The sequence below is a fragment of the Cyanistes caeruleus genome, chromosome 4 (genome assembly GCF_971803275.1).
Source record: "Cyanistes caeruleus chromosome 4, bCyaCae1.hap1.1, whole genome shotgun sequence".
Lineage (NCBI taxonomy): Eukaryota > Metazoa > Chordata > Aves > Passeriformes > Paridae > Cyanistes > Cyanistes caeruleus.
This window is the reverse complement of record NC_141704.1, coordinates 80,954,522-80,979,584: the sequence shown is the minus strand read 5'-3', so window position 1 is coordinate 80,979,584 and position 25,063 is coordinate 80,954,522. Positions and strand designations below refer to the sequence as shown.

Genomic DNA, 25,063 nt, shown 5'->3' with positions numbered 1-25,063 from the left:
GTGTTGATAATTTATGTAATTTTAATGGAGCTTAAAAACTTCTCAGCTTCAGACAGTAAAACATAAAGAGTATTCTTTTATACAGCTATGGTATTTTCTTAAATATTAATATTAAATTATTATATTTATTAATAAACAGAGCAAACTACTGGCTGAGTTTTTTTAGTTTGTTCAAATACTGTCACTTCCCACTTTCTGACTTTATCCTCATAAATTCCCTGTTCTTCATTTTATGTTTGAATACGAGCTCCACTAATTGATGGGATGAGGATTTCACCCAGAATGTGCTGAGAAAACTTGCTAGATGCTCAAGTGTGCTCTTGGTACATTCTCTGGAGCATTTGGAAAACTGGAAGTTGTATTTTCAGCAGAAGTGCAAGTTTGCCACCAATTTTCATTTGGCTTTGTGTGGAACATCCTGGCTTTTATTAGATTCCTTGTGGTTGCAAGAGTGCACCATGGAGCTTGTTGCAGCATGAATCTAATTATATGATTAGGAGAGCTGCTAACCTTTGTGAGAAGCAGGAACTGCCAGGATTTTGATCCTTTCTTCAAACAGGGAAGAAAACTTAATTTTTGTCCTACAAATAAAATATTCTGTCAATTGAACTCCAGAACCAAAATTTCACAATGCTATCCCTCTCATCTCTTGCTTCAAAAAGTCATGTTTTCTGTAAGCTTATTATTCTTTCAGGAAAAAATCTGATTTCTGTACCATCCAACAATATGAAAATGGTAGATTAAATAAATATAAAATAAACATTTCATATCAAAATTGAAGTCAATTGAAAGCAAAATTGAATATGTAACTTCAGATTAAACAAAATATTCGAATTAGAGAGTATCTACAATATAGTATATCTATAAATAAAACTTTGAAGCTTTAGGGATGTCTTTACAAATACTTCTCTTTATAGTCCCTTATATTTATATATATATACACACACACACACATATATATATATATATATATATACACACACACCTACCTATTTCTAGCTAACTTTTATTGTTCTGTTGATATGGATGAGTGTGTGTACACATCTGGAGGCTTCAGGGTGTGCCTGTTCTCCCAGGCTCTGTTAGTCACTCTCAGAAACTGCTCCCTTTAAAACTCATGCTATATTGTAATACCATAATGTGATTTTACTGTGATTGTTAGTATAGTTATTTTTCCTGTGGCATTATTGAAATAAATAGGTAACACTGTCAGAAAATGGTGACTTTTTCTTCTTGCTGCCAGTGCATTTCCCAAGACTCCACAGAAGCTGGTCAGTTTTTAGAGAAGTGATGAAAATTATGTACAAAGCCCTACTGGCTTTTATTCAGAGTGCTTCAGTTTCTCTTGTATTTGAAAGCTTCAGCCTGAGAATTAAGTTAAAAACCAGCATGAGATTCTTGAATGGGTCCTTTATAGATAGTCCAGAAGTGCTCTGAAAAACAGCGTGTTCCAAGTTCTGCATCCTTCTCCACGACTGGAGAAATGGGAAGATTACCCTAAAATAAAAAGAAGTTACTCTCAGTCTTTTGAGATTCAGCTCAGTTTTGGTTCTGGTTTCAACTTGCAGATGATTGAAGCCAGACCCTGAGATCCACTGTCAAGTCAACAGGTCTCCAAGAGGTGTTAGACTTGCCCAGATGGATTTAATTTTCAGGTCTGTAGGAAATATAAAGGCTTGCCTACACATGGCTTGTGTGCTCTTCTATGAGGTGTCTGACCTGATTTAAATTCCTCTAAAACAGCAATAGACTCAAGTCCACGGCTTGTTCAGCATTTTCCACAGCTTGAGGAACCTAGATGCTCTCAGTGGTGTGAGGGAGAATTTATTTTTTCTTTAAATTTTCACTGGTCACATAGAAAGTGCAGCCAAAAAATGTCTTCTTTTTGCATTGTGCTCTTCTGGTTTTGTGGGTGATATCAGTGGGAGCTGGTTGATGCCACAAGCCTGGAGCATGCAGAAGACATCTGCTGTGATGCACAGGACTTTCTCTGTAGTATTTTGAGTGACCAGGTTCATTCTGTGGGGCAGTTGTATGGTTTGTGCCATGTTTAAGCTGGTGTCTCTTGATTGTTCAGGTAACACGCAATGTGATGACTGCAGTGCTGAGCTTGCCTCCAGGGGACATTTACAACCTTTCAGTGACTGCTTGTACTGAAAGAGGCAGCAATACTTCCATGCCCCAACTTGTGAAATTGGGTAAGAAGTGCTTGTTCATAAATTATTAACTCACCCCACTCATTTGACTAAAGTAACTCTGTCAGCAGATATGCAGCACCTTCCTTATTTCAGTTATGTACCTGTGAGCCCATTTCTCTTGCCAAGCTGCAATTTTCACCTCACCTTGCTGTGAAGATTGTCTCATGCCTGTGTGTGAAGCTACTCTCCTAAAACAGTTCTGCTCAAGAGTGGCAAAATTTGACTGTAAATGGAAATAGGAGAGTGGAAATCACTTAGTGGCTTGCTGAGAGAACAAGTCAACTTCATAGTTGCTTGTCTAAGGTTTTGATCACATGTAGGTTTTGAAAAGGGGCAACTCAGGAATCACAAATGAACTTTTCACTAAAAAGCAGAGCCTTCCTTTCTACCTTTCTGTTTCTGGCAAGACTATTTCTACATCTCTCTGCCACTTGGTCTCCTTTCCTGTCTCCCCTCCTGGACATCTACAAAGTCTTTCTACACCAAAATCTTACCCTTAAATACAAATTAACGATAGCATTCTTTATAAAAATAGTCAGATTTGTGAATGGGGAAGCCAGCTTCATTTTTAGAGAAATATGTGTAATATACTCATAAAAACAAAAGAAAACTCGAGAGCATGATCTTTAATGTAAAAATTTCAAATTTTCAAATTTTTCAAAAGTTTCAAATTAGTTTCTACCTAATATCTTTCTTCACTTGGGAGGAAGGCTGGACACTGCACCATTAAGAAATGTTAATTCTCTTTTGAGTGTATGTGGAGTTGTTGAGCCCTAGGTACCTGAAACACTGTAATTTCCAGGTGTGCCAAACTGCTTTTACAGGCTTTAGCTCCACTGAGAAGGTGAGTAAGGAAGAGTTTGTAATTTCAGAGTGGATTATCCTCTCTACATGAATAATAATCCTTTTGTGAGTCACTTTGAAGAGAAGTGAATTTAAAGGACTCTATAATTTCTAATTGGATTAGAAGCCTTGAAAAAAAGCACTGTCCATTGATGTTTCTCAGCATTCTTAACTCACAGTGCTGAGGCAAACTACAGACAAAACAACCTGAAGTTCTTGCAGGTCTTCTTACCAAAGGCAATATTTGAAAGACACAGACAAATTCCATGAGTTTTCTTTTCCCTGTGCAAACCATATCCACTGTTTTCCCCACGCCTTGTGGCTCTGCATTTGTTCCTGCTGACCAAGTGGGTGAATGTGTAGGGGGTGCTATTACCCCTGCTAGCATTGTCCAAATATTTTAGGGTGGTAATTCAAAACACCAGCTAACTTTATCTTTCAGACAGATCCACAAGCTTTATCCATGTTGTACACCCTGCAGCAGAGTTGTTCCTGTTCTTTCCTTATGGATGGACACTCTTACTGGGCTTGGATGGGTATTTTGGCCTTCAGTAACAACAAAGAGAAGGTGGAATGAATTCCATTCCAATTCCAATTCCTTCTAGACTTTTGGGTGTGGGTTTTTCTGTTGGGTTGAGTTTGATTTTATTATTATTATTATTATTATTTTTTATTTTCCTTTATGATGTTTGAACTTTGAACAGACAAAAGTGGGGATGTTTTGCCAGAGGTTTTCCCTCTCTCTGTTTCAGGGGGGAGCAATGGGAGCTGTAATTAGCAGTAGTGGAAGCTGACTCTAAGTGATAGACGACTCAGCACTTGGCAGTCACTTAAACATTCCTGCCAAATGTTCTTCCCTCCACGATGTTTGCTTCATCCTGGCAACACTCCACCTGCAGAAAAATCAAGCCATTTGCTGGAAGTAAAAGGAGGATTTGCTTGGGGTGCTGCCCAAATGCAAAACTCGTGTTTTAATTGAGGCCATTTTTTTTTTTACCTGGAGTGAGGGATAGAATGTGTTTCTGAGTCCAAGAGCAGATATATGTGTGTAATTATGGGAGAGGGACACTTTCCTGTGTAGCACTGGGACAAAATGGGCACTCCAAGCCCCCTGACACACGGGAATGTGCTTCAGTCCCTGCCCAACTCTTTCCATAATGCCAGTATGGCTTGGGCAGACTCCAACCCCAGAACACAGATCTGATTGTTTCAGGATCAGATATGTCTCCAAAATGTCTATAACTACTTGAGCAAGTCCCTTGTGCCAAGCTTCCTGTGACAGCATCTCACAAAATGAGGATAACCAATTATTTGTGAAAGGAAAAAAAAAACCAACCCAGAATGTTCTTGTGCATCACCCATTGTATGTAGTGTGTCAGAACCCAAAATAGGGTAATTGTTTGAGAATTACAGCTTTAATTAAACATCCACAGAACAGGAGATCTGTGCAGAACAACTCAGAAATGTACAAACCAAATGTTACAGTCTCTGAAGGCAAAGCAGAGCAGCCCAGGAGGCCTGAGGTGTGCAAAGCTGGGGACTGCCAGTCCCCGTCGTGTGAAGTCATCAGGATGAAAATCAGGATTAAGCGTTGGTGTTTAAATGATACTGAGGAGGAAAAGTATCTCTCATGTTAGCACTGTGCTTAGGCTGTTTGTTCCTCTCCTGGTCCTCAAGATTCTCTCTACTGTTCCATGCTTTCTGGTCCACAGGCTGGGAAATGGCCCTGGAGGCAGCAGCCAAGGCCACTGGACATGGGGACAGGGGTGCAGACCCCCCTCCATGTTTCACAGCATTTCTGATGATCCCAGGAGACCCTCCATCTATCACTCTTGTCACAGGGCTGTCCCCTGCTCAACAGACTTGTATTTGTTTGCCTGTTGTCACTTCCACCAGCACAAAAGCAATGAAAATCAAAGTAATGAATTGAGGACCTCTGGAGAGCTGGACCTCTGAATTTCTACAACTCATGGAAGTCAACACACATCCAGGAGCCCTTAAATGTTAGCCAGAGGAGGGGGGGGGGGGAAAAAAAAAGACAACAGTTGTTTGGTTTTTTTTAAACTGGTAATTGGCTAAATATTTCCTCTTCTGCAATTAAAGGAACCTAGGCAGCCTTTCCTTGTGGGAAGCTGCTTCGTTATAGGCTCCTGTGAAGAAAAGCCTTCTCAGGCCAAATGTGTTGCTAACAGGTGGACAGTGATCGTTTCTGGAGGGGTTCCTGCTAACATTGCTCTATTAATAGAATCCACTGATCATCCTCAAACAAGGGCTCTGCTGAAAAGGGAAGTGAAGTCATTATCCATCTGTCCAAATAGAGAACGGTTTAAATAGAGAAGAAAAACCAACACACTTCATCATCTTCCCATTTTACAGTAGTAGTTTGTCATCATGAGAGGATTTACTTTGGTAGACTTTATCTGAAGGAAATGAAAGATAGAAGGGAATCAGGCCTTGCTTTCAATTTTTTCATTTTTCTCAGTTGTCTTGAAACTTAAAGATAAGCTTAATGAAAGGAGATTTTTCTCTTACACCAGAACCAGCCCCTCCAAAATCACTGTTTGCTGTCAACAAGACTCAGACCTCTGTGACTCTGCTGTGGGTGGAAGAAGGAGTAGCTGATTTCTTTGAAGTCTACTGCCAGCAGGCTGGATCTGGCCAGGAAACAAAAGTCCAGGTATGTGTGTGTCTCTTCTTTGGTGTCCACTCTTCATCCCAGAATTAAACTTCTAAAGGCTAAATTACTAAAGCTACATTTCAAATAGTAAAGTATTTTACTTGTTTTGCAATATTAAGGTTGTCCTCTGTTTTATGGGTGAGATTATATTGGTTGGAGAGAAATTGTGTGCATTTAGAAGTGTCAGTGGAATTGGCTACACATGGAAATGTAAAACCTAACAGGCCACAAAACTAAGGGAATGCCAATGAGGAAGAAGGGAAAAATGGTCAGGTAGCTTCATAAGGAATAGGAAAAATAGATGTCATGAGGTGTCATGGGATGTCTGATACAGTATCTAATTATTTAAATTTAAATTTATTTAAATTATTTATTAATAAAATATAAATGATTTAATAATTTATTAAGTAATTTTATTTAAATATTTAAATATTTACTTTATTCCTGGTTTTGAGATCTGTTAACTGAAGTTCAGTAGGAGCTTCATTGCTATTCCAAGAGTACCTTTATGCAAATGTGGCAAATGTGCAAATGTGGCTGCTCCTCATTTAATAAATGTGATGCATTTTATCTCAGGGTATTTTCTTCAAGACCCATTTCCTGAACCTCACATATGAACCTCCCTTTCTCTCTGTCCAGTCAGGTACCTGTGCTCAGCAGTCAATTTAAATATAGAGTATTTAAATGGGGAAAAATAGCAGTAGCAGTTTTAATTCCTTGACATTCAATGCTGTGCAACATGTGAGGTTTACTTTGTGCTTTAGCTGATGGTATAATGAATCACTCTGATTATATGCCACAGAACATTATTCTCTCTTGTGGACTGTGACACTTCATGGGGAATCATTCAGAAAGAAGTGAAAAATTACCTACTTAAACCACTGATTACCACAAAAGATTTGCACACTCTTTAATCCTATGGAAGATCAGTCTGAATTATTTAACATTCTTTTTAAATTGAGACAGACAGTGGCTAAAGGAAAAAAAAAATGCTTACATGCTCTTTAATCTTTTGGATAGTTTAGATTCCACATCTACATTCCTGCTTTTTCACCCTGAATAGCAAAGGTCATTGTCATCACTTGCCAAAGATTCAAAATAGTGATGAGATCAGGCAAGGAAAGTACCAGAGGATCTGCAACTCCAGCTCAGGGCAGATCTGTTTTAAGAACATCAGGAAAAGACTGCTTCATTTGGCAGATGCTTCAGTGGGTGTCCCAATTGTTGACAGGAACATCTGGCACTGGATAATGCACAGAGATTGTCCTCTCACTCCTCATTAGATTCATCACTCTCTTTTCTGTCTCCATGAAAAACTGGGAAGGGCTCATTTCTGAACTATAAAAAGGGATGCTTTCCAAGTAGAATAAGAAGTCTTTGTGATTTTCCATGCTAATTACATGAACATTTTTGTCCTTTGCCTACATCTTTAAATCCATGAAATGAAAAGCAACAGCTTTCCGATTTTGAACATCTTGGGTTTCAGTTGACTAATTTAAATTTCCCAGAGGGGAAAATGGAAACACCCAACCAAGTCCAAATGCCAAAGTGTGGCTCCTCCTTTCAGCTCAGGCAATAAAAGTCTCCTCCTTTACACTCATGTGCATGTGGTTTCATCTGCATAATGTACCTCAGAATTGCTCTGCAGCAGGAGCTTAGAATTGACTGACAACAGGCTCTTGCAAATATCCAGTGCTTGGGACTTGTTACAGCACCTTGCATTCCCCATCTGGAACAGGTTCATTCATAAACCTTCTCCTTCTTTCCCATCTCCTTCTTTCTTCTGGCTCAGTGTTCCTGTTTTTACAAGTGTAACCCTGGTTCTGCTGGACAGTCCAGAAAAATGAGGGCCTTTAGGATCTGTCTCTTTATCTCAGTGCATATGTTTTTCTTGCTTTGTTTGTTTTCTCTTGCTCTATCAACATTTTAAATCCACAAAAGTGTTTACATAGTAATTAACACATTGTATAAATATGAAGAGTTTCTGCTGGCTAGAAAAACTAAGGTGTAGGGTGTTTGATCATAATTATTACCAAAAGACTTTGCTCTAGCTTTGTTTTTCACCTCAGCCACTCAAAAGGGCTCACAGGTCTCCACAGCCAGAGGAGCTGCCTCACAGGCAGAGATGACATGCATTCAAATCAGAATTGTGATTTCATTTGTGGCAGAGGTTGGGACTTCCTTGGCTGTTCTTTGAATGAAAATAACTTGGTTTTCTCCTACCTGTGTAGCTCAGAAACCAGAGCTCATGAGCCATGCCCGCCTCTGGGATGTGCTGGAGGTCACAGTGCTTTCCCCTACCAAGCATTGTGCCTGACCAGCTCACTCTGGGGCACAAGTCCTTTCCTCCCCAAAAGGCTCTGGGGTCCCTGGAGTGATCCTGGGATGTGGAGATGAGAAACAAGGCATGGGACCACCTTGCTTTGAGATGATTTATTGCTCTCAGATAAGATGTCAGTCTGAAGGGGTGAGATTTAGAGAGGAGCAACAAGTCAGCCATAGCTCAAGGTAGTCACGGGTTTCTTCATCACACAGCAATACAGAACCTTTTGGTCCAATAAAAAGTTGAAATGAAACTTGTTTTTATTTAATAACCTATCACCTTTGCTTAATTTTGCTGCACTGTGTCTGTCTCTTAGCCAATAAGCTGACAGGTCATGTACTCATACACACACCTCTGTTACAGCTTCTAAATCCCTAACCTGCTCTATAAATCACATTATTATAGCTCAGACCTCCAACTATTTCACTTTATATAATTTCTTACTTAATTTCTTACTAGGAACATAAGTTTATAATTTCTCTACCCAATGTCTGTGTACCTTCATCACTGCATTAACCCAAACTCTTTCCAAGGCTCCAGACTGAACCCTTCAGCATCTGTGGAATTATCTGTTTTTCTATTTCCCACACTGATAAGCTGTGCCCACCTCTGGGATGTGCTGGAGGTCACAGTGCTTTCCCCTACCACGCATTGTGCCTGACCAGCCCACTCTGGAGCACACATCCTTTCCTCCCCAGAAAGGCTCTGGGGTCCCTGGAGTGCTCTGGGATGTTCTTACAGCCACATTCACCCCTGTTCCTCTTTCCTGGTTTGCCTTTCCTGTGTTTCAAAGTGCTGATTTCTTTCTCCAGATCTCCTGTCAGGTATCCAGAGCACTGATCTGTGCTCTCACATTAAGGGGAGAGACAAACCCCTGTGTTTTTCCCCACATTTGCAGGAACCTGTGACGGTCTCTTCACACGTCGTGACCATTTCCAGCCTGACCCCTGCCACCTCCTACAACTGCAGCGTGACCACCTTCAGCCACAACAGCCCCAGCATCCCCACCTTCATTGCAGTTTCCACCATGGGTAAGCAGCACTCCCCTGCTTTCTTCCTCTTCTTCCTCATCCAGATACATCTGTTTGCCCTTGCTTTCTAAAGCTGCACTTGGTAATGCTGGCCCCAGGGGCTGTTTGCATCATGAAAAGGCTACAGGATGGGATGGGATGGGATGGGATGGGATGGGATGGGATGGGATGGGATGGGATCCATGGGATGGGATCCATGGGATGGGATGAGATGGGATCCATGGGATGGGATCCATGGGATGGGATGGGATGGGATGGGATGGGATGGGATGGGATGGGATGGGATGGGATGGGATGGGATGGGATGGGATGGGATGGGATGGGATGGGATGGGATGGGATGGGATGGGATGGGATGGGATGGGATAGCAGCTTTGGAAAGCCCCTAGAAAAGGCCCCACTTGACTTGGAAAAATGTAACTTGGGGGCTCCATTGTGTACTGGGTTTTAGAAATCAGGGGTGTAGTTTGTGGTGCCAGTGCTAAACATCAGGGTACTGCTGCTGTTGGACATGAAATGATTCACACGGTTCAATGTATGATAGGGAAAAAGAAGGATTTTATTTCTGTGACTCCAGTATTTATAGATTCTCAATAATGACCAGGGATTGGACAGTTAGGTTACCAGCTTCCCAACCACACTGGTGATGAGAAAAGTCCATCAAAAGACGTTTATTTCAAAAAAAAAAGTATAAACATCTATGTTTATAATTACTTTCCTGGGAAAGTAGCTAGAAACTATGAAAACAAGATCAAAATGTTTAATTTTCAGAGCAACAGGGTACTGCTTGATGATATTTATGGAGGAAAATGTTTCCTCAGCCAAGCCCAAACAAGAGGAAAATCACTTTCATAAGCTGTTAAGGCTTTCTGCATTCAGCAGAGAGAAGAAAGGCCTCTGCAGGATCTTCAGCAGTCACAGCCAAAAGGCTCCTGAGGGAGGATCCCTGGGCATTTCATTTTCCAGAATAATTAAGCAATTGCAACCCAATTACAAAGCCCCAGCTTATTATTTTGCTTCTGAGTCAGAAAAAGCATTGATTATTGTTGAAGAACAACTTCAGAGTGGAAAAGTGCTTTGGAGACATTGATGATGATGTATATCTGTATTTTGTATTACCTTCAAAATTTTCCCTTGTGTTGTAAATGTCAGCTGGAAAGGAAAAAAAAAAATAATAAATCACAACATGTGAAAGTTTAACAAAAATGCCAGAGTGAAGTCATTTCCCCAAAGAAATTTTTCTAAGAGCAATAGCTACTCAAACTCTCCCTTTATCTCCTGTGGTAGATTTTTCTCCCTCTAACACTCCAGGCTCTTTGAGATAAGTTTAAAAAAACAGCTTTATCAAAACTCAGTGAAAAACAAAACAAAACAGAAATGTCAGTGCTTCTGAAGTGAATAACTGAGAGTCATTTTCTGCATGTACAGTCAGGGAGATGAACCCCAATGTCGTGGTAATCTCCGTGTTGGCCATCCTCAGTATCCTCCTGATTGGACTGCTGCTGGTCACTCTTGTTGTACTCAGGAGAAAACACCTACAGATGGCCAGGTAAGTCCAGATTGATACTAATTACAATAAATAAATAAAAATAAAATTAAAAAAAAAAAAATATATATATATATATATTTATAAACATATATATATATATTTATAAACATATATATATATGTTTTTTATATATATATAAACACATCAATAAAAATAATAAACTAATAAATTATAATAGTACCTATATAATAAATATGCAATATATGATCATAATATAAAATATATTAAATGGATCCTTTATTAATATATTTTTATTTTATTTATAGGGAAAATGTAAATAATATAACATGTAAATAATCATGTAAATACTATATTTTTATAAATATTATTAATAATATAACAAATATATAAATATATAAATATATAATTATATATTTACAATATATATTATAAATATGTATTATAATATATATTATTTTATAATATATATTATCTATATATAATTAATATAATATAATAATATTAGAATATTATATATAATATATAAATAATGTTATATATTATATAATATATAATTTATATAATATATAAATGTATAATTTTATATATTAAAATTATATAAAAATTATAATTATATATAAAATATATTTTTCTATTATATTTGTATTGAATATATTTAAAATAATATCTAATAATATATATCTTATATATAATACATATTATATTATATATAAAATAATATAATGATTTAATAATATTATGTATAATATATAATTTATAGTAATAAATATTTAATAATAAATAAAAACAATTGTTTCAGCTGAGAATGCTTTTGTGTGTGGGTGCTCCTTAAGATGTTTGTGAACAGGGTGCCTTCAAAAGAGTTGTTTTGCTGCTGCTGAACACATTTTCTTCTCTACTTTCACTCTTGACCTGATTGACAAGCCTCAACCTTTGTTTCACTTTGAGCTTTGCAGGACTGAGTCCATGAGTGCAGTCACACAGCACAAAAGGCTTGTGGCAGGAAAATTAATGATAATTAGGATCTGAGGCAAATGGGCACGAGCAGGACATCAAGGCTCTTTGCAAGCCTTTGTTATGATTTGGAACAGGAGATATTTCCATACAGATAACATTTTCTAGAATCTTTCTCTCACCATTTGCCAGTCTGCACCAATCATTTCTAGCTGAATATTGAAATTCAATTTCCTTTTCTAGGTGATCTTACCTGCTGCAGTTCACTTTAATGTGGGTTGTTATGTGAGCTGTGGAAGTTTCCCCAAACCCTTGATAATTGCTTTACCTACTGCTTTTGAAGGTGTCACAGAGTCTTTGTCCTTTTATAATCTATGTAATACATTTTATATTCATTTACTGTGTCAAGAAAGGAAATTATTTCATGGAAAAACAAACTTATGTAAAAAATCTCCTATTTAACAGCCTAGGAGATGCTGCATTTTGTGTGTTGTGTCTTGTCCATGTATTCCATGCAACAGATGACCACATCACACACATGTTTCAGGTTATCTTTTTGAGAGAACATTACATGGTTTGTCCCTTTTGCATGTAACTGGCTCACTGAAAATCCCAGCTAAATTAATTCTCTTTCCTATTTAATTGCTGTGCAGCCAGCCCAAAGCTTTTTCTCTTCATCACTGCTTCTAGCCACAGAAGATAAACACCCCAGAAGGAAATTTAAAAAATAAATCCAGTAAGAAGCTGGATTATTTTAAGCAATTGTTTGCTTAAATCAATAAAACAGTCAAGTTAGTTTATAATTTGTAGCTGAAAATAATGTGATAAAGACACTACTGAATGTTATTCAGGATCTTTTTTTCTTTTCCCTGCAGTTATTTTTGTAACTCAAAATTACCTGTAATTATCCTGTAAAAAGGACACAATTAGAAAACTTCTTAGAGTGGGAAGAGTGAATATTTACTATAGAAAAATAAATATTTAACATGTACATATAAACCATTGCTAGTTCTAGGTTATGAAAGCACAAATCTGGACAGAAGATAAGCTCCTATTTGAGAATTTAATTCTTTTGAAGCATTTTTAGGCAGTTTGATCTCAGGTGGTGTTCACATTTACTGGTTTTGGACAACTGCATTAAGGGGTTTTAGTTTTGTTCATTACAGATTATCCCAGACCTAGTCACAGATGTGGTTGTTCAGCACTTCCCTGCAACTCCAAGAGTTCTCTGATAAATCAAACTCTTTGCAAGTGCTGTGAATCCAAAAATAATAACTTTTTGCCTAATGGTTTTTCTGGAACAGGGAGTGTGGGGCTGGGACCTTTGTGAATTTTGCATCTTTAGAGAGAGATGGAAAGCTCCCCTATAACTGGTGAGTGTTTGAAGCAAAGTTTATGTTCTTTCCCCATCTCTGCTTTTTAGCAAATGTTATCTGTATTCTTAAAGTGCTTATTTTTTGTCTCATTGCTGTCCCTCTTTAGGATAAAACTGCTAGGTTTGTTAATGTTGTATTTTATTCCATGAATGTGTTTTATTTCTTGAATGATGAGACATGCATTCTGTCACCTGCTATTTTTAGTAGGCAGTGATGTATTTGCATGTCAGCCAAGTTGCATAGATGTGTTTTGGGAGGATTTTTTTTTTCCCCCTTTCTCTTAAAGACATATTTCCTAAAATAACACAGCTGTAGAAACTTGATCTATAAATTCATTAGCACTTCTATAAATTTACAACCAGGAGCAAGCTTATTTGTAGATGACTAATTACCAGTTGTCAGTGCCTTTAATTAATATTTCCTTTCATTACAAGACAAGGACAAGCCAACTTAAATATATACTGTAACTTAATGTTCAATGCTGTTGGAAAAAATTACAAAAAAAAACCCCAAAAAACCCTAAATATATCTTTCTAATCTAGAAAATCACCTGCAAGCATTGCAGGCACTGATATGGACTCTTAAATCATCACTGTCACCATCAGCTGAAGAGAATTACTTGAACAAAGAAAATCCGTAGGATTAACTTTATATTATATATTTTTATATATATATTTAAATAGATTTTATTATATTTTTATAATTTATGCATTATATATTTATATATTATATATTAATATTATATATTCACTTTATAGAAGTAAAAGGCTGTGAGAACTGCCTGACTGGCACCACTGTGGTCATTTCCATGCCTATTTTAATAATCAAATGAGTGGTAATGACAAGACCCAAGGTTTACTGCTCTGTTGTTGGCAATCTCTACAAAAACTTCAAGGCAAGTCCAAACACAGATATTTAACAGCATGACATCAGCCCCATTCCAGTAGGTCAGAAGAAAATACATGTCTTTACACCCATGGTCAGCTTTGCTGCCAGCTGAGAGGTTGGAAAGAAAAGTTGGTGCACAGGGAACCCCTTCCATGACCTCACAGGACACAGCCTGCCAGCAAAACTGGGATTAAATGCATTGACACTGCACCACCACAAGCCTTTTGCTAATAAACCTGCAAACTAAACTCACAAAGCCAGCAAATCTTGTCAATATCTCACTGTGCTGCTAATTAACTGGGTATTAAACAAGCTTCACTTGCTTGCTTTAGCTTTAATAGCAGCCAGCTGTGTGCAGTACAAATGAAACCATGCCTCAGCTTCTCTTGCTTGGACTGTATTAATGGCAAAAAAGTCAGAAGATCAAACACTCATGTTAATTAAATAGCCAAGCTTGAATGAAATTATTTAGCTAGCAACAGACATTATTAAAATCATAAAAGGCTTTTTACTTTTTGCTTTTTTTTTATGGGAAGGGAATTAATAGGTTTGGATATGAAAGTGAAGGCTCTTGTTGCTTAATTTAGTTTTTATATGTATGTGTGTGTGTATGCATATATATATACATACATAAATTAACTTATAGAAATATAAACTGAGGAAAGAATTCCTGCTTAATATCTCCACAAATTTTTTGTAACTAAAGGCAGTGTGTCCTTATGGTCCTTATTTCTCTGAGAGTTGTTTTGTGGTGTGCCTCTGTTGTCTAATGTCAAGAGCAGATTCACAATCCATCAAGGCAGCCAGGTGGGAAATCTGACCCTAAAAACAGAGAGAAGGATTGGCTCATTCCAGGGATCTAGTCAGGGAGCAATGGGCATATTCACTAATTCCAAAGGGAAGCTCAGCAGAGTTTTCAGGACTTGAGCAATCTCTTCATCTTTCTTTTAATTAAGTTGTTCCCTATGCCTAAGCAGGATGTGAAACACTACATGATGGCAGAAAAAAACAGGATTGTATTTCTTAGGCAATTACACATTCTTCATATATTGAATTAAATCAATTGGTTTAGTTGTCAGAGTGCCTAGTCTGTGAATATAAACCAATTTGCAAATACGTTAGCCAGTGATTTGATAAAGTGTGGAAAATTCTTGTCAGGATTTGACAGTGAAAGAAGCCCAGGCTTGAATAATTCCTTCAGCCTCTGCAGGCAAGAGGAAGCAAAAGCCTCACGTGGAGTTTCTCAAAGGAAAGAGAAGTATTCCAGCAACATCAGCACTTCTCTCTCCTGAGCCTGATGGAAACCTCTGTGGCATCAGAGATCTGTTTATGGAAAGCCAAATTTCATCCTCAGTCCAGCCCCATAGAAACTCAAAGAACAGATGAGGTTTAAGGCTGTGACTCTGCAGTTTTTGTGGTGTATGATTAACCAGAAAGGGCTTTTGCCTCTGGCTGAGCCACACAATTCCTACCAAAGCCCAGCAGAAACTGCTCTGCCCCTTCCCTCTACAGCAGCAAAACTCATTCAAGCATTGGAGTTTTCATGGACAGAAGATTTCCTCACTGGTTTGAAGGCTGAGATTAGAGATGATTACATTTGACTTGACTTATTTACCAGGGAAAACACAGTATCTAACAACTTCCTAAGGGCCAAGGGTTCTGAACAAGGAAATTTGTGTTTCCTCTTTAGAACAGCTGCAGAAGGATGGTGGTATCACTTTTAAGGCAGCAGATTTTCTATTGGGGGAAAAAAAACCACTGAGGGTGTGTTTAACTAAAAAAAAAATAACAAAACAAAAAAAACCTTTATACTGGAGAAAATTTGTTTTATTTTCATGATTTTTTTATATTTGCAAAGTACCTGGAGCCCATTTCACCAACAGGTAGAACGGGCCTGAGTGGGTTTCCTGAATTAATGCACAGCAGAACCACAATTATCTCCAGCTGTTAAAAGTCCATTAAATTACCTAAGGTTTAAGCTTGAGCCCCACTGAGGTCAGTAGGGTATTTGCCATTGTTTTCATTTATCATCATAAGCAGGTTATGAGACAGGCCCTTTCTTTTTTCCTTCACCTTTTCTTGCATTTGGAATAATAAAAAAAAAAAGCTTGCAAATACAGAAGTTTAGAATGATTTTGTATTTGTATTTCCTTTAGCCACAGTAAAATCTGCTGTAAATCCACAGTTAGAAGAACTTTTGAAGCAGTGCTCAGATGAAAACCTAGGGAAGAATTTAAAGCACTCTGCAAAATGTTATATGGATGCCTTGAGAAATCTGACTCAGTGGAGGGTATTAGGAGATACTGGAAGCATCTGAATTTATCTCCAATATAGATCTTCTGATATCTGCAGCATCACTTGCAGGAACAAATGTGGGAGATTATCACAGCTGCAGTTTCATGTGATAAAAACAAACCCTATCAGTACTCAATATCTCAAAACAGTGAAAATAGCCTTAATGCCACCTATGCAATGGCTGGAAATCTGTCAGTGATATCACCCTACAACATGCTTTACTCTCTGAAAATTAGGAATAGCAGGCCTGAATCAGTATGATAAAACATACTTATTTTGTTCATATAGAATTTTGTGCTGGATAGCTGAAAATCCTGCAGGTTGAGGAGTAAAAATCCTAGGGATGCTAATAATATTCTTAGTAAGTAAGTAAGAAGTAGGATTGATGGGTTTAGCTGATTTTAAAAATAGAATTTGCTGATCTCCTGATTTCTGTTTGTCTTACTAACTCTCCTCACTTTTTCATCTTTATGTATGTTATTTATTAATGCTCACAGGCGTAGAAGTGTATTTGCTTTCCTAACTCTGCTACCCTCATGCCTTTGGACTGATTATCTTTTGGCATTTTATGTTAATCCTTGGTAAGTGATTTACTTGTTTTTCCATATGCAATGTGTAAACAATGTGAATTTCTATGACATGAAAGATGTGTGGTACCTCTGTTCTCAAATGGGTCAAAGCTTTTGAAGATATAATTTTATTTTACTGGAACATGGACTGGCGAGGATGTGGGTACCAAAGTATTTGCTACCCTGCTTCATCTAATTTGTCTGTTTATGCTCCAACCCATTTTGATATTAAAAGCTAATCTTACAGTGGTCATTGTATCCATCTCATTCCTGTCTCTGCAATTTTTGCTGCTTCATTCTGAGTCCTGGCTTCTTCTGTCCTGCTTATTTACATGTCCATTGCCTGGCACTGACTTCTGCTGCTGTTCTGCTACTAAAATTGCCTGATCGTGCCCCAGCTCTTTGGTGTGTGATGTCAAATACATTTGTTTTTCAAAGGTGCTCTTATCCTCTCCTGACATTAAAGTTCTGCTTTTGAAAAAAACAGTTCACTAAGAATGGATACTACTAGGAGTCCCAAAGAGTGAAAATAGGGTCCCTGTGTGCACATCTCATTGTGTATGTGTGTATATTGAATTCTTTAGTCTGTAAATCATTTATAAGGATTTAGAAAACACCTGATTGTTTTCTTGAAAATACTTAACAAAGCCACTCATCTGCTTAGAACCAGAATTGTTTTACAAACCATTTAACAAATAATTATAATTGACTATGACCCAAAAAATGCCTAATTCATATCAAGAAACCTAAGTTGCTGATAGTCTTGGGTTCAAGTTGTAGGGTTTTACCAAAAAAGTGGTACTGAGGTTAAGATTTTATTTCCCAAGCATTTTCCCTGGTCTTACCATGAGGCACCAAAGCCCTGGCAGGCAGACATCAACATCTTCAGCACAGGGATTTCTGAGACTGACTCTCCTTGAAGTTACAGTGGGTCTGTAGAAAAACCCATCCCAATTTCTAGTGGGCCTAGAAATGAGAGTGTTTATGTAAGGAAAGGTCCGTTTCTCCTGTCAGGAAAACAAAAGTGTGTTCTCCACACACACCCCACCGAGGAGCACGTGGGGATCTTCCCCTCCTGGCCAAGGTTGATGTTCTATTGACCTGGAACCTGTCTGGTTAAACCCAGCCAGCTCTCCAGCTGCACAGAGGCAGAGGGTCAGGCAAGCAGGTGATTATTTTGGAGGTCACACTGAGCTCTGTTAGCTGGCCAAGAAGCCCAGAGTGGCCACTGCCAATGGCACTGCTGCAAAAATGTCGTCATCTTTTGTCCCTCTGCCCTTTTTCTTTTACTGTGCATTAATTCACCTTTCCAGATGCACATCTTTCTTCAGATCAATCAATTTTTGCTTTAGTCTAGATGATTAAGACCACAGGAGCTGAGGTGGGATCAGATTAATCCCTCTCTTTGTATTTTAATCTGTAGAGTAAATGGAATAACAGATGAAACACCAGCTAATGTTTCAATTGTTTTTGTTTTGCACACAAGTTGGTTTAAAATATTTATGAACATTCAGGAAACAATTGCAATGCTAAGAAACAAAGGCCTCTTGAGACTATCAAAGCACACAAAATTCTTGCTGAGAAATGTATGTCAATCATTTGTTTTATTGCCTCTTCAAGTGTTCCTTGGAGAAGCATTCTTATCATAAAGAGCATTTAGGTTTTTGGTTTTTTTTCATTTTGAATTAATTCTTATGTGCCTGACATTAAAAAGTTTACCACAGTCACAGGGGATAGAGGTGTGTTGAATAATTTATTGGAATTAACTTTAAGATTTCAATGGGAAAAAATCTTTGAAGATGGAAAATAAACTACTTAAAAAAAAAACCCAAACTACTACTAGTTTAGGTGTACATATGAATGTACAGATAACATGATAGGCTAAAGAGGTTTATCATATTTAATCTCCACATTAATATATATAAAGCTGGTATTGCCATAGCTCTTGTAAATTTGCAGGCAAAGCTCCTCATCTAAATGGAAATGTACTTTGACAAAATAAAATTACTATGGGTAACTACTACTCCTGAAACTGAATATTTTGTACAATTTAATTTTGGAAAGTAGTCCTTTATTTGTTTTTAGTGTAACTTCTAAACTTAACAGGGTAGAAAAATAAAAATACTATGCTTTTTAATATTTCTTCCTGCATATTTTCATTATTTAGAATTTGAAAGTCTTCTCCTTTAATTTATTAATTGAAGCTGTGAACCAAATGACCTAGACATAATTTTCATATCACCATGAAATTAAAAATAGCATCAGTATAATGTGAAAAATGAACAGATGTCATTTAAAATTAAAATTAAAAATTTACACTGCTAAAATTCCTTCTGAGTAAGCAAGAATCTATTTGATCTCTGTGGCTGATTGAAAAGAAGTGATCAGTATTTTTAGACCTCTGGCCAAGTTATTCCAGGGTGCTTGTTTTGTGTATTTAATCTTATTGTTGCTTACTATTATTTATTTAATCTTATTTATTGCTTTGTAGCAACAAAATGAACACATCCCAATGAACCCTCAAAAAAACCACGTGGTGGTAGTTGGTGTTCTTAAATCCAATCCTTTGGGTTTTACTGCTTAACACACTCAGAGATCTGCTCACAACTGCTGCTAGTGAATTACATCACTCATAAATCATTGTTTTACATGACTGGCACAATTATCTCCAGCTGTTAAAAGTCAATTAAATTACCTAAGGTTTAAGCTTGAGCCCCACTGAGGTCAGTAGGATATTTGCCATTGTTTTTCAGGGTTTATAGGGGACCCCTGGCTTTTTCTGGGCACAGATTTTCATTCTCAGAGCCACAGAATGGGATATGCACCCCACTGGAATGGGATGGCAACATTTGTGTTGTCTATCAGCTTAAAATTGTCCAAGTTATTACCACCAATCTCTTCCTGAGTATGATGAAAAGTTATACATTCTTAAATCAATACTGTCTTTGAATAAAAGTTGTACAACTGTTTAATGAGTGAAAAACAATTCCTATTTTTTTTAATTTATTTTTTTTTTCAGGAGTAAAAATGGATTAAAGAAGAGAAAGCTGACCAAGTATGTAACTTCTTTGATATTTAAAGGAATAAGTCTTACACTAAATAAGCATTATGGAGTATAGGCCATAGTGGTATTTCAGTAACAAATATAAAAAACTTCTTGATAGACATATCCCAAGAGAGATATCTGAAAGCAGAAAACAAACAATAATTGGACAAAAGCAATTCTGCTCAACAGATTGCAGTAAAACACAAAATTAGTCATCAGGGAAAAGATTAATTATCCAACTTAGTGATTTCAACAGAGCTTATCCTTAGTTAAAAACTGCAAATGGTGAAAAAAACTGGGATGCATTTGTTAGTAGTGATATTTCCCTATTGACATGGGGCTCTCGTTACAGTTGTTGCTAGAACATTAGATCATTAATGCCAGTGAGTAAACAGGACTAATTAAGTGGTGATAAGGCACGTTCCTTTGGGCATATTGCCTCAAAGTAAATGAGAAGATTACTGTGTACATGCTTCAGTAGCTTGTAAATTAGAGTATGATAATTAGGTGAGGGAAGCTGTTTACCTGTGTTTCCTTACTCAGAGCTCAGCCTAATTATTTCTGTGTTGTGTTCAGGGGTTGTGCCTGACTAACAGATCTCACCTGGCAAAGAAAGTGTGGAAAGATGGGAGTCATTAAATCAAGGCTGATTCACACCTACTGCAGCTCTCCATGGTTTTATATAGTTATATATTATACTATTATAGTTATATACTATATTTTTATAGTTCTATACCGCCTTTCTTTAGCCACCATCTCTGAAGAGAGTTGGACTTAAAATTACAAATGTGTTTAGCTCTCAAAGCCATCAGAGAAAGCAGTCAGGGCAGTGGCATCCAAAATGTAATACAGCCACCATTTAGTGGCCCTGAGCCACAAGGTTTGCCCTTACTTCTTTCTAGCACTAACAGCTGTAAATAGATATTTATGACTTGAGAATGTTCTGGGGGAAAGGAATGCAAGGTACTACAAAAATCAAATTTATTTATTTTTTTTACATAATTTCTCTGTATTTTTCTTTTAAAGCCCTGTCCAGTTGGATGATTTTGATGGCTACATCAAAGACATGGCCAAAGACTCGGATTATAAATTTTCTCTGCAATTTGAGGTAAGTCTCTGGGGATTTTGCCCTTTGCTACCTGCCCAGATCAGCATTTTCAAGATGTTGAGGCTGCATGGCATGCTCCTGTGTGCTCTGTGGTGTTGCTGGGTGGGCCAGCTTCACTTCCTCTTCTGCAAAATCTAGAAGTGGAGCTTGGCATTGTTTAATCCTGCATTTAGTAAACTGATTGGAGTGGCTTGTCACATTTAACTGTCAGAAAAACACACTTGCTTTAAGTTTAGGGCATGCTGGCAATCTGAATTAAATTTGGGATTTTAATGGCTTTATTTTATGTATTTAATGTCCTTAATTTGAGAGGAAGCACTGAAATCAGGAAGTAGCATCAGACATCTCTATAAAAGCAAGGGGATTTCTCTAAGAGAAGTTCAGGTGCATTCTGTTGACTACCCAAAAATTAAAGTCAGTTTTAGTAGAATAAAACTAAACCCCATCCCTATCCTGGGGCTGTTTCCCAAAGACTCAAGCATGGAAAGGCAGTGGGGAAGGCTCTCAGGGTGTTACCATGATCCCTTCCCAGCAAATTCCCCTAATGCACCGTGTAACTACTGAAGATGATGACTGGAAAGATCTTCCAAGCCTTTCCCCAAGACTGAAAGCCATGTGAGGATTTCAAGAAGCCCCTTTAAGGAGGGCAGGTGACCACCACAGAAATAACTTAACCCTGGTTTGACAATGTTTTGGCTGAGTGTGGGTAGAGAGGAGCAATTCTGAGCCACAGATGGGATGGCAGCAGCAGGAGGAGAAACCCCAGCGCTGCTGTCACAGGCATCAAAGAAGGAAAATCACTGTCATCCTGCTGTCAATTTATAAAGTGATTTATGAGCATTTTCTGTCTGCTGCCTGCCACAAGCAATCACAAGGAATTATTCTCTGAGTGATTTTGAGGCTGACCTTGGCGTTATCCTTTCTGTTATCTCAGGAGCTAAAACTGATTGGGCTTGACATACCCCACTTTGCTGCTGATCTGCCCATGAATCGCTGTAAAAATCGCTACACAAATATCCTGCCATGTGAGTACATGCACTAAATCCTGCTAAAATCCCTAGAGAGGGGAAGAAGAGTTTTAATAAAAAAATTGGAGGATCAGGAGATTTTCTAAGCCTTGTTCTACAATCCTGCTCTTACAGAGAACCAGGCGAGGGATGTTTTTTTGTTAGCTTTGAATAGATGTAGCTTCCTGGAAATGTTTATGGTGGCAAGAGTTTGGAGGTGAGAAACACAAGGTCTTTCATGCTGCTGAGTAGTGTTACTGTGTTTTTCTTAGGATTTTAATGAAAGCTAAGGGAGCCCAAAGGGACAGCACTTGGAGGGGGTGTTTGCAGAGCGCTAATGATGCTGTGTCCATGCAGTGCTTGCTGAAGCAAACACTGCTCTCTTAGTCAAATTTTCTATTTTTTAAGAGATTATTTTTGGCCATTCCTATAGGACTAATTTAAATTTTGCCTGGTTGGGGATGAGTGCCACATTTGAGAGGTGATTTTTTTTTTTTCTCTAATTTCATTTTCCTCTTACAGATGATTTCAGTCGTGTCCGGTTAGTCTCGATGAATGAAGAAGAGGGATCTGACTACATTAATGCCAACTACATCCCTGTGAGTACAGAGGTCTGGTCAGTGTGGAGTTCAGTGTCCTGCACACCAGGCAGAGCTGGGCCCTTGAAAACAGCACAATATTTCCTGGAAGCTCAGTCATATTCTCAGCATCTCCTTCAGCTTCCAAATATTTTGCCTACAGGGAGCAGCCACCAAAAAAAAAAGAAAGAAAAAATAAATAGGAGTGGAGGGGGAAGGTTTTTGGCAAATATTGCTACAGTAGCTGTGAATCTTTGTGAAATTTTGATTGGACTGGTAGAGAAATGAGCAGGAAATGTTAAAATGATTCAGCAGCTTTTTAAGATAGCAAGGTAAAACATAAATGCTGAAATGAGAAATTTTTCTAGATTTCTACCACACGTGGCAAAAAAGGGCTAAGCCAGACACTCCAAATGCACAAAATGCACACAGCCCAGATGGTGTGTGGGGAGAACTTCTGCTTTCTGCCTCCTTCCCCTGCGCCTCCCTCCACCTGGCAGAGAGCAGCCACTTACCGGGGGTAGCACCCACGGCTGCAGCATAATTGAAGTGTACACACAGAGCTGTGGGCAAATATTTTGACACTGGGGGTTGGCTGAAAGCTCATCAGCTCTCTCCACTCTTCCCTGAGCTCGTGCAGTTACTTAGGCTTATCCCTGTGATGCCTTGAGAGGCTGCCTGGAACAGAGGCCAGACAGAGATAAAGGAATAAAGTGGATATTTATTTATTAAAAGGCCTTCAAAGGATGCACCTTGGGCAGTGCAAGAGCCTGGCTGTGGCTCCACCCAAGATGGACCCTGGGTCAGGAGTTTTCACACTTTTATAAGTTTTGGTCCGTTTCCATATTGGGGTTAATTGTCCAATTTCAGCTTCAGGTGATGAAATCCCATCCTCTCACTTTGCTCTCTTCAGTTTGATGTTGTTTATACTTTTGGGCCTGAAGCTGCAGTGGTGTCCTTGGTTCTGGGGCTGGAAAAGGATTGTTTTGTCTCACTGAATTGTGAGGAGAACTTGCTGACCCTTGATATGAAGTTCAGAGTTATATATTAATGCAATGCAGAATCTGGAAATTATGAAAGCTAAAACTTAAAGCATCACCTGCCACTGCCACAGGGGTTTGCCCCTCTGGTAGCCTCTGTGCTGTGGCTCCCTGGGGGCTGGAGAGCAATGTCCCCTGGGCTGTTCTGTGTGGGGAGGAGGCAGGGCACCACTGCACCCTTTAGGGGGAGGCCTTTCACTTGGGGACCACAGACAAATGAGCATTTTTGCAATCTTGCTGTAGATAGAGCTGACCTGGCTGTGCTGGAGTCAGCATTATGGAGAAAGGAGGAGCCCTTGGATGAGTCAGTGGAGCCACTTCCCTGTCACTTTGGCACTGCCCAAGTGTGCAGTGTTGAGCCAAGTGTCTGTGCTTGGCTTGGCTGTGCCCAGAGCATGAACCTGAGCACTCACCCTGAAAGGGCCTGAGCTTGCAGAGAATCAGGAAAGAGAAACATGCCAGGATTCCCAAACCAGGGAACTTCTGTCACACAGGATTGTGGATAACAGGATCTTAAGCAGCAGTCTCTTGTTCAGTTCTGCTTTGCCTCTCTTTAGTTCTGCTTCTAGCACAGTGCTGACCATGGAGACTGGGATAAACACGTGATGTTAATGCCAGCTTTTTTCTGATAATCAATTCTCTGCTGAGTCCCTGCCTCCAAACACAGAAACCAGGGCTGATCCATCCCTGTGCCAACAGGGATTTGTCACTTGGGTCAGGCACAGCCCACACAGAACAGGCAGCAAATTCCATGTAGTGCAAAAACTGGGATTGAGTTGATTTGCAGAGGTGTCTGGAGGAAGCCACTTGTGGAAAGTGCTCCCAAATCACAAATAATTTTATGATCCACCTACAGTGGTGGCACAGAAATTGCCCAATTTGCACAGCACCATGCTGCGTGCTCAGTGTATTTTTTGCTCTTGCTAGGAATACAAAATAACTTTCAAAATGCAATTTTGATGATACAATCTCAGCAAATATGGTTATAGCAGATGGCAAAAGGGTCATTCTATGGTCTTTTATTATAGTCTTAATAACAGTCTTGTTTTTGGAGAGGAAAAAGGAGTCTTTCCAGCTAAAATCATGATGATAGGCATAGGAAAGAGAATACATGCACATAAGGCATCTTAGCATCTGTTAAGAGCATTGACTCAGCATCTTCTCTATTCTTTTAAGCAGAATTCTAATTAATATTTTATTAATTTAAGGCCTTATGACATAAACACATGCATGTAATCCTGTTCTATTGGCACCAGTGACTGAAAATCACCACAGGCACTGCTTGGGATGAGCAGACTGGGGATCTGTAACTGGTTTTATTCCTTTAACTGAACACACCCTAAAATTACATAATCTGGAAAGAGCTGTAACTTTCTTTTCATGTTCTTATTACTTCCTTTTTTGATGTTGCCTTTTCTGCTCTCTGGACTAATGATTTGTGAGGTAACAACTTTATCTTCTTTATTTTAGATTGCTTATACTTAGGGAGCATCAAAATCTAGCAAAAGTTGTCCTCACAAAATAAATAGAAAAAAAAAAATTTCTTTGTATTACAAATCACTTTTAAAAGTAAAAACTGAACTTGAGAAAGCTAAAAAAATATTAAAAAATACCTGTTCTG

The 25,063-nt window shown here is 38.3% G+C and overlaps 1 protein-coding gene across 2 annotated transcripts in view; it reads left to right on the top strand.

The window, feature by feature from the left end:
- The window catches only part of PTPRO (protein tyrosine phosphatase receptor type O), a 143,481-nt gene that overhangs the window by 108,347 nt on the left and 10,071 nt on the right, over positions 1-25,063 (top strand). Inside the window, exons 12-21 of one of the 2 annotated variants that reach the window (XM_086886000.1) lie at positions 2,078-2,198; positions 5,579-5,718; positions 8,940-9,072; positions 10,500-10,620; positions 12,840-12,908; positions 16,592-16,675; positions 19,683-19,718; positions 20,736-20,817; positions 21,752-21,842; positions 22,347-22,423. In XM_086886000.1, the coding sequence (XP_086742126.1) occupies positions 2,078-2,198; positions 5,579-5,718; positions 8,940-9,072; positions 10,500-10,620; positions 12,840-12,908; positions 16,592-16,675; positions 19,683-19,718; positions 20,736-20,817; positions 21,752-21,842; positions 22,347-22,423 (954 nt within the window). The remainder of the gene's footprint in view (positions 1-2,077; positions 2,199-5,578; positions 5,719-8,939; positions 9,073-10,499; positions 10,621-12,839; positions 12,909-16,591; positions 16,676-19,682; positions 19,719-20,735; positions 20,818-21,751; positions 21,843-22,346; positions 22,424-25,063) is intronic. The other variant, XM_086885999.1, reaches the window with a different exon arrangement.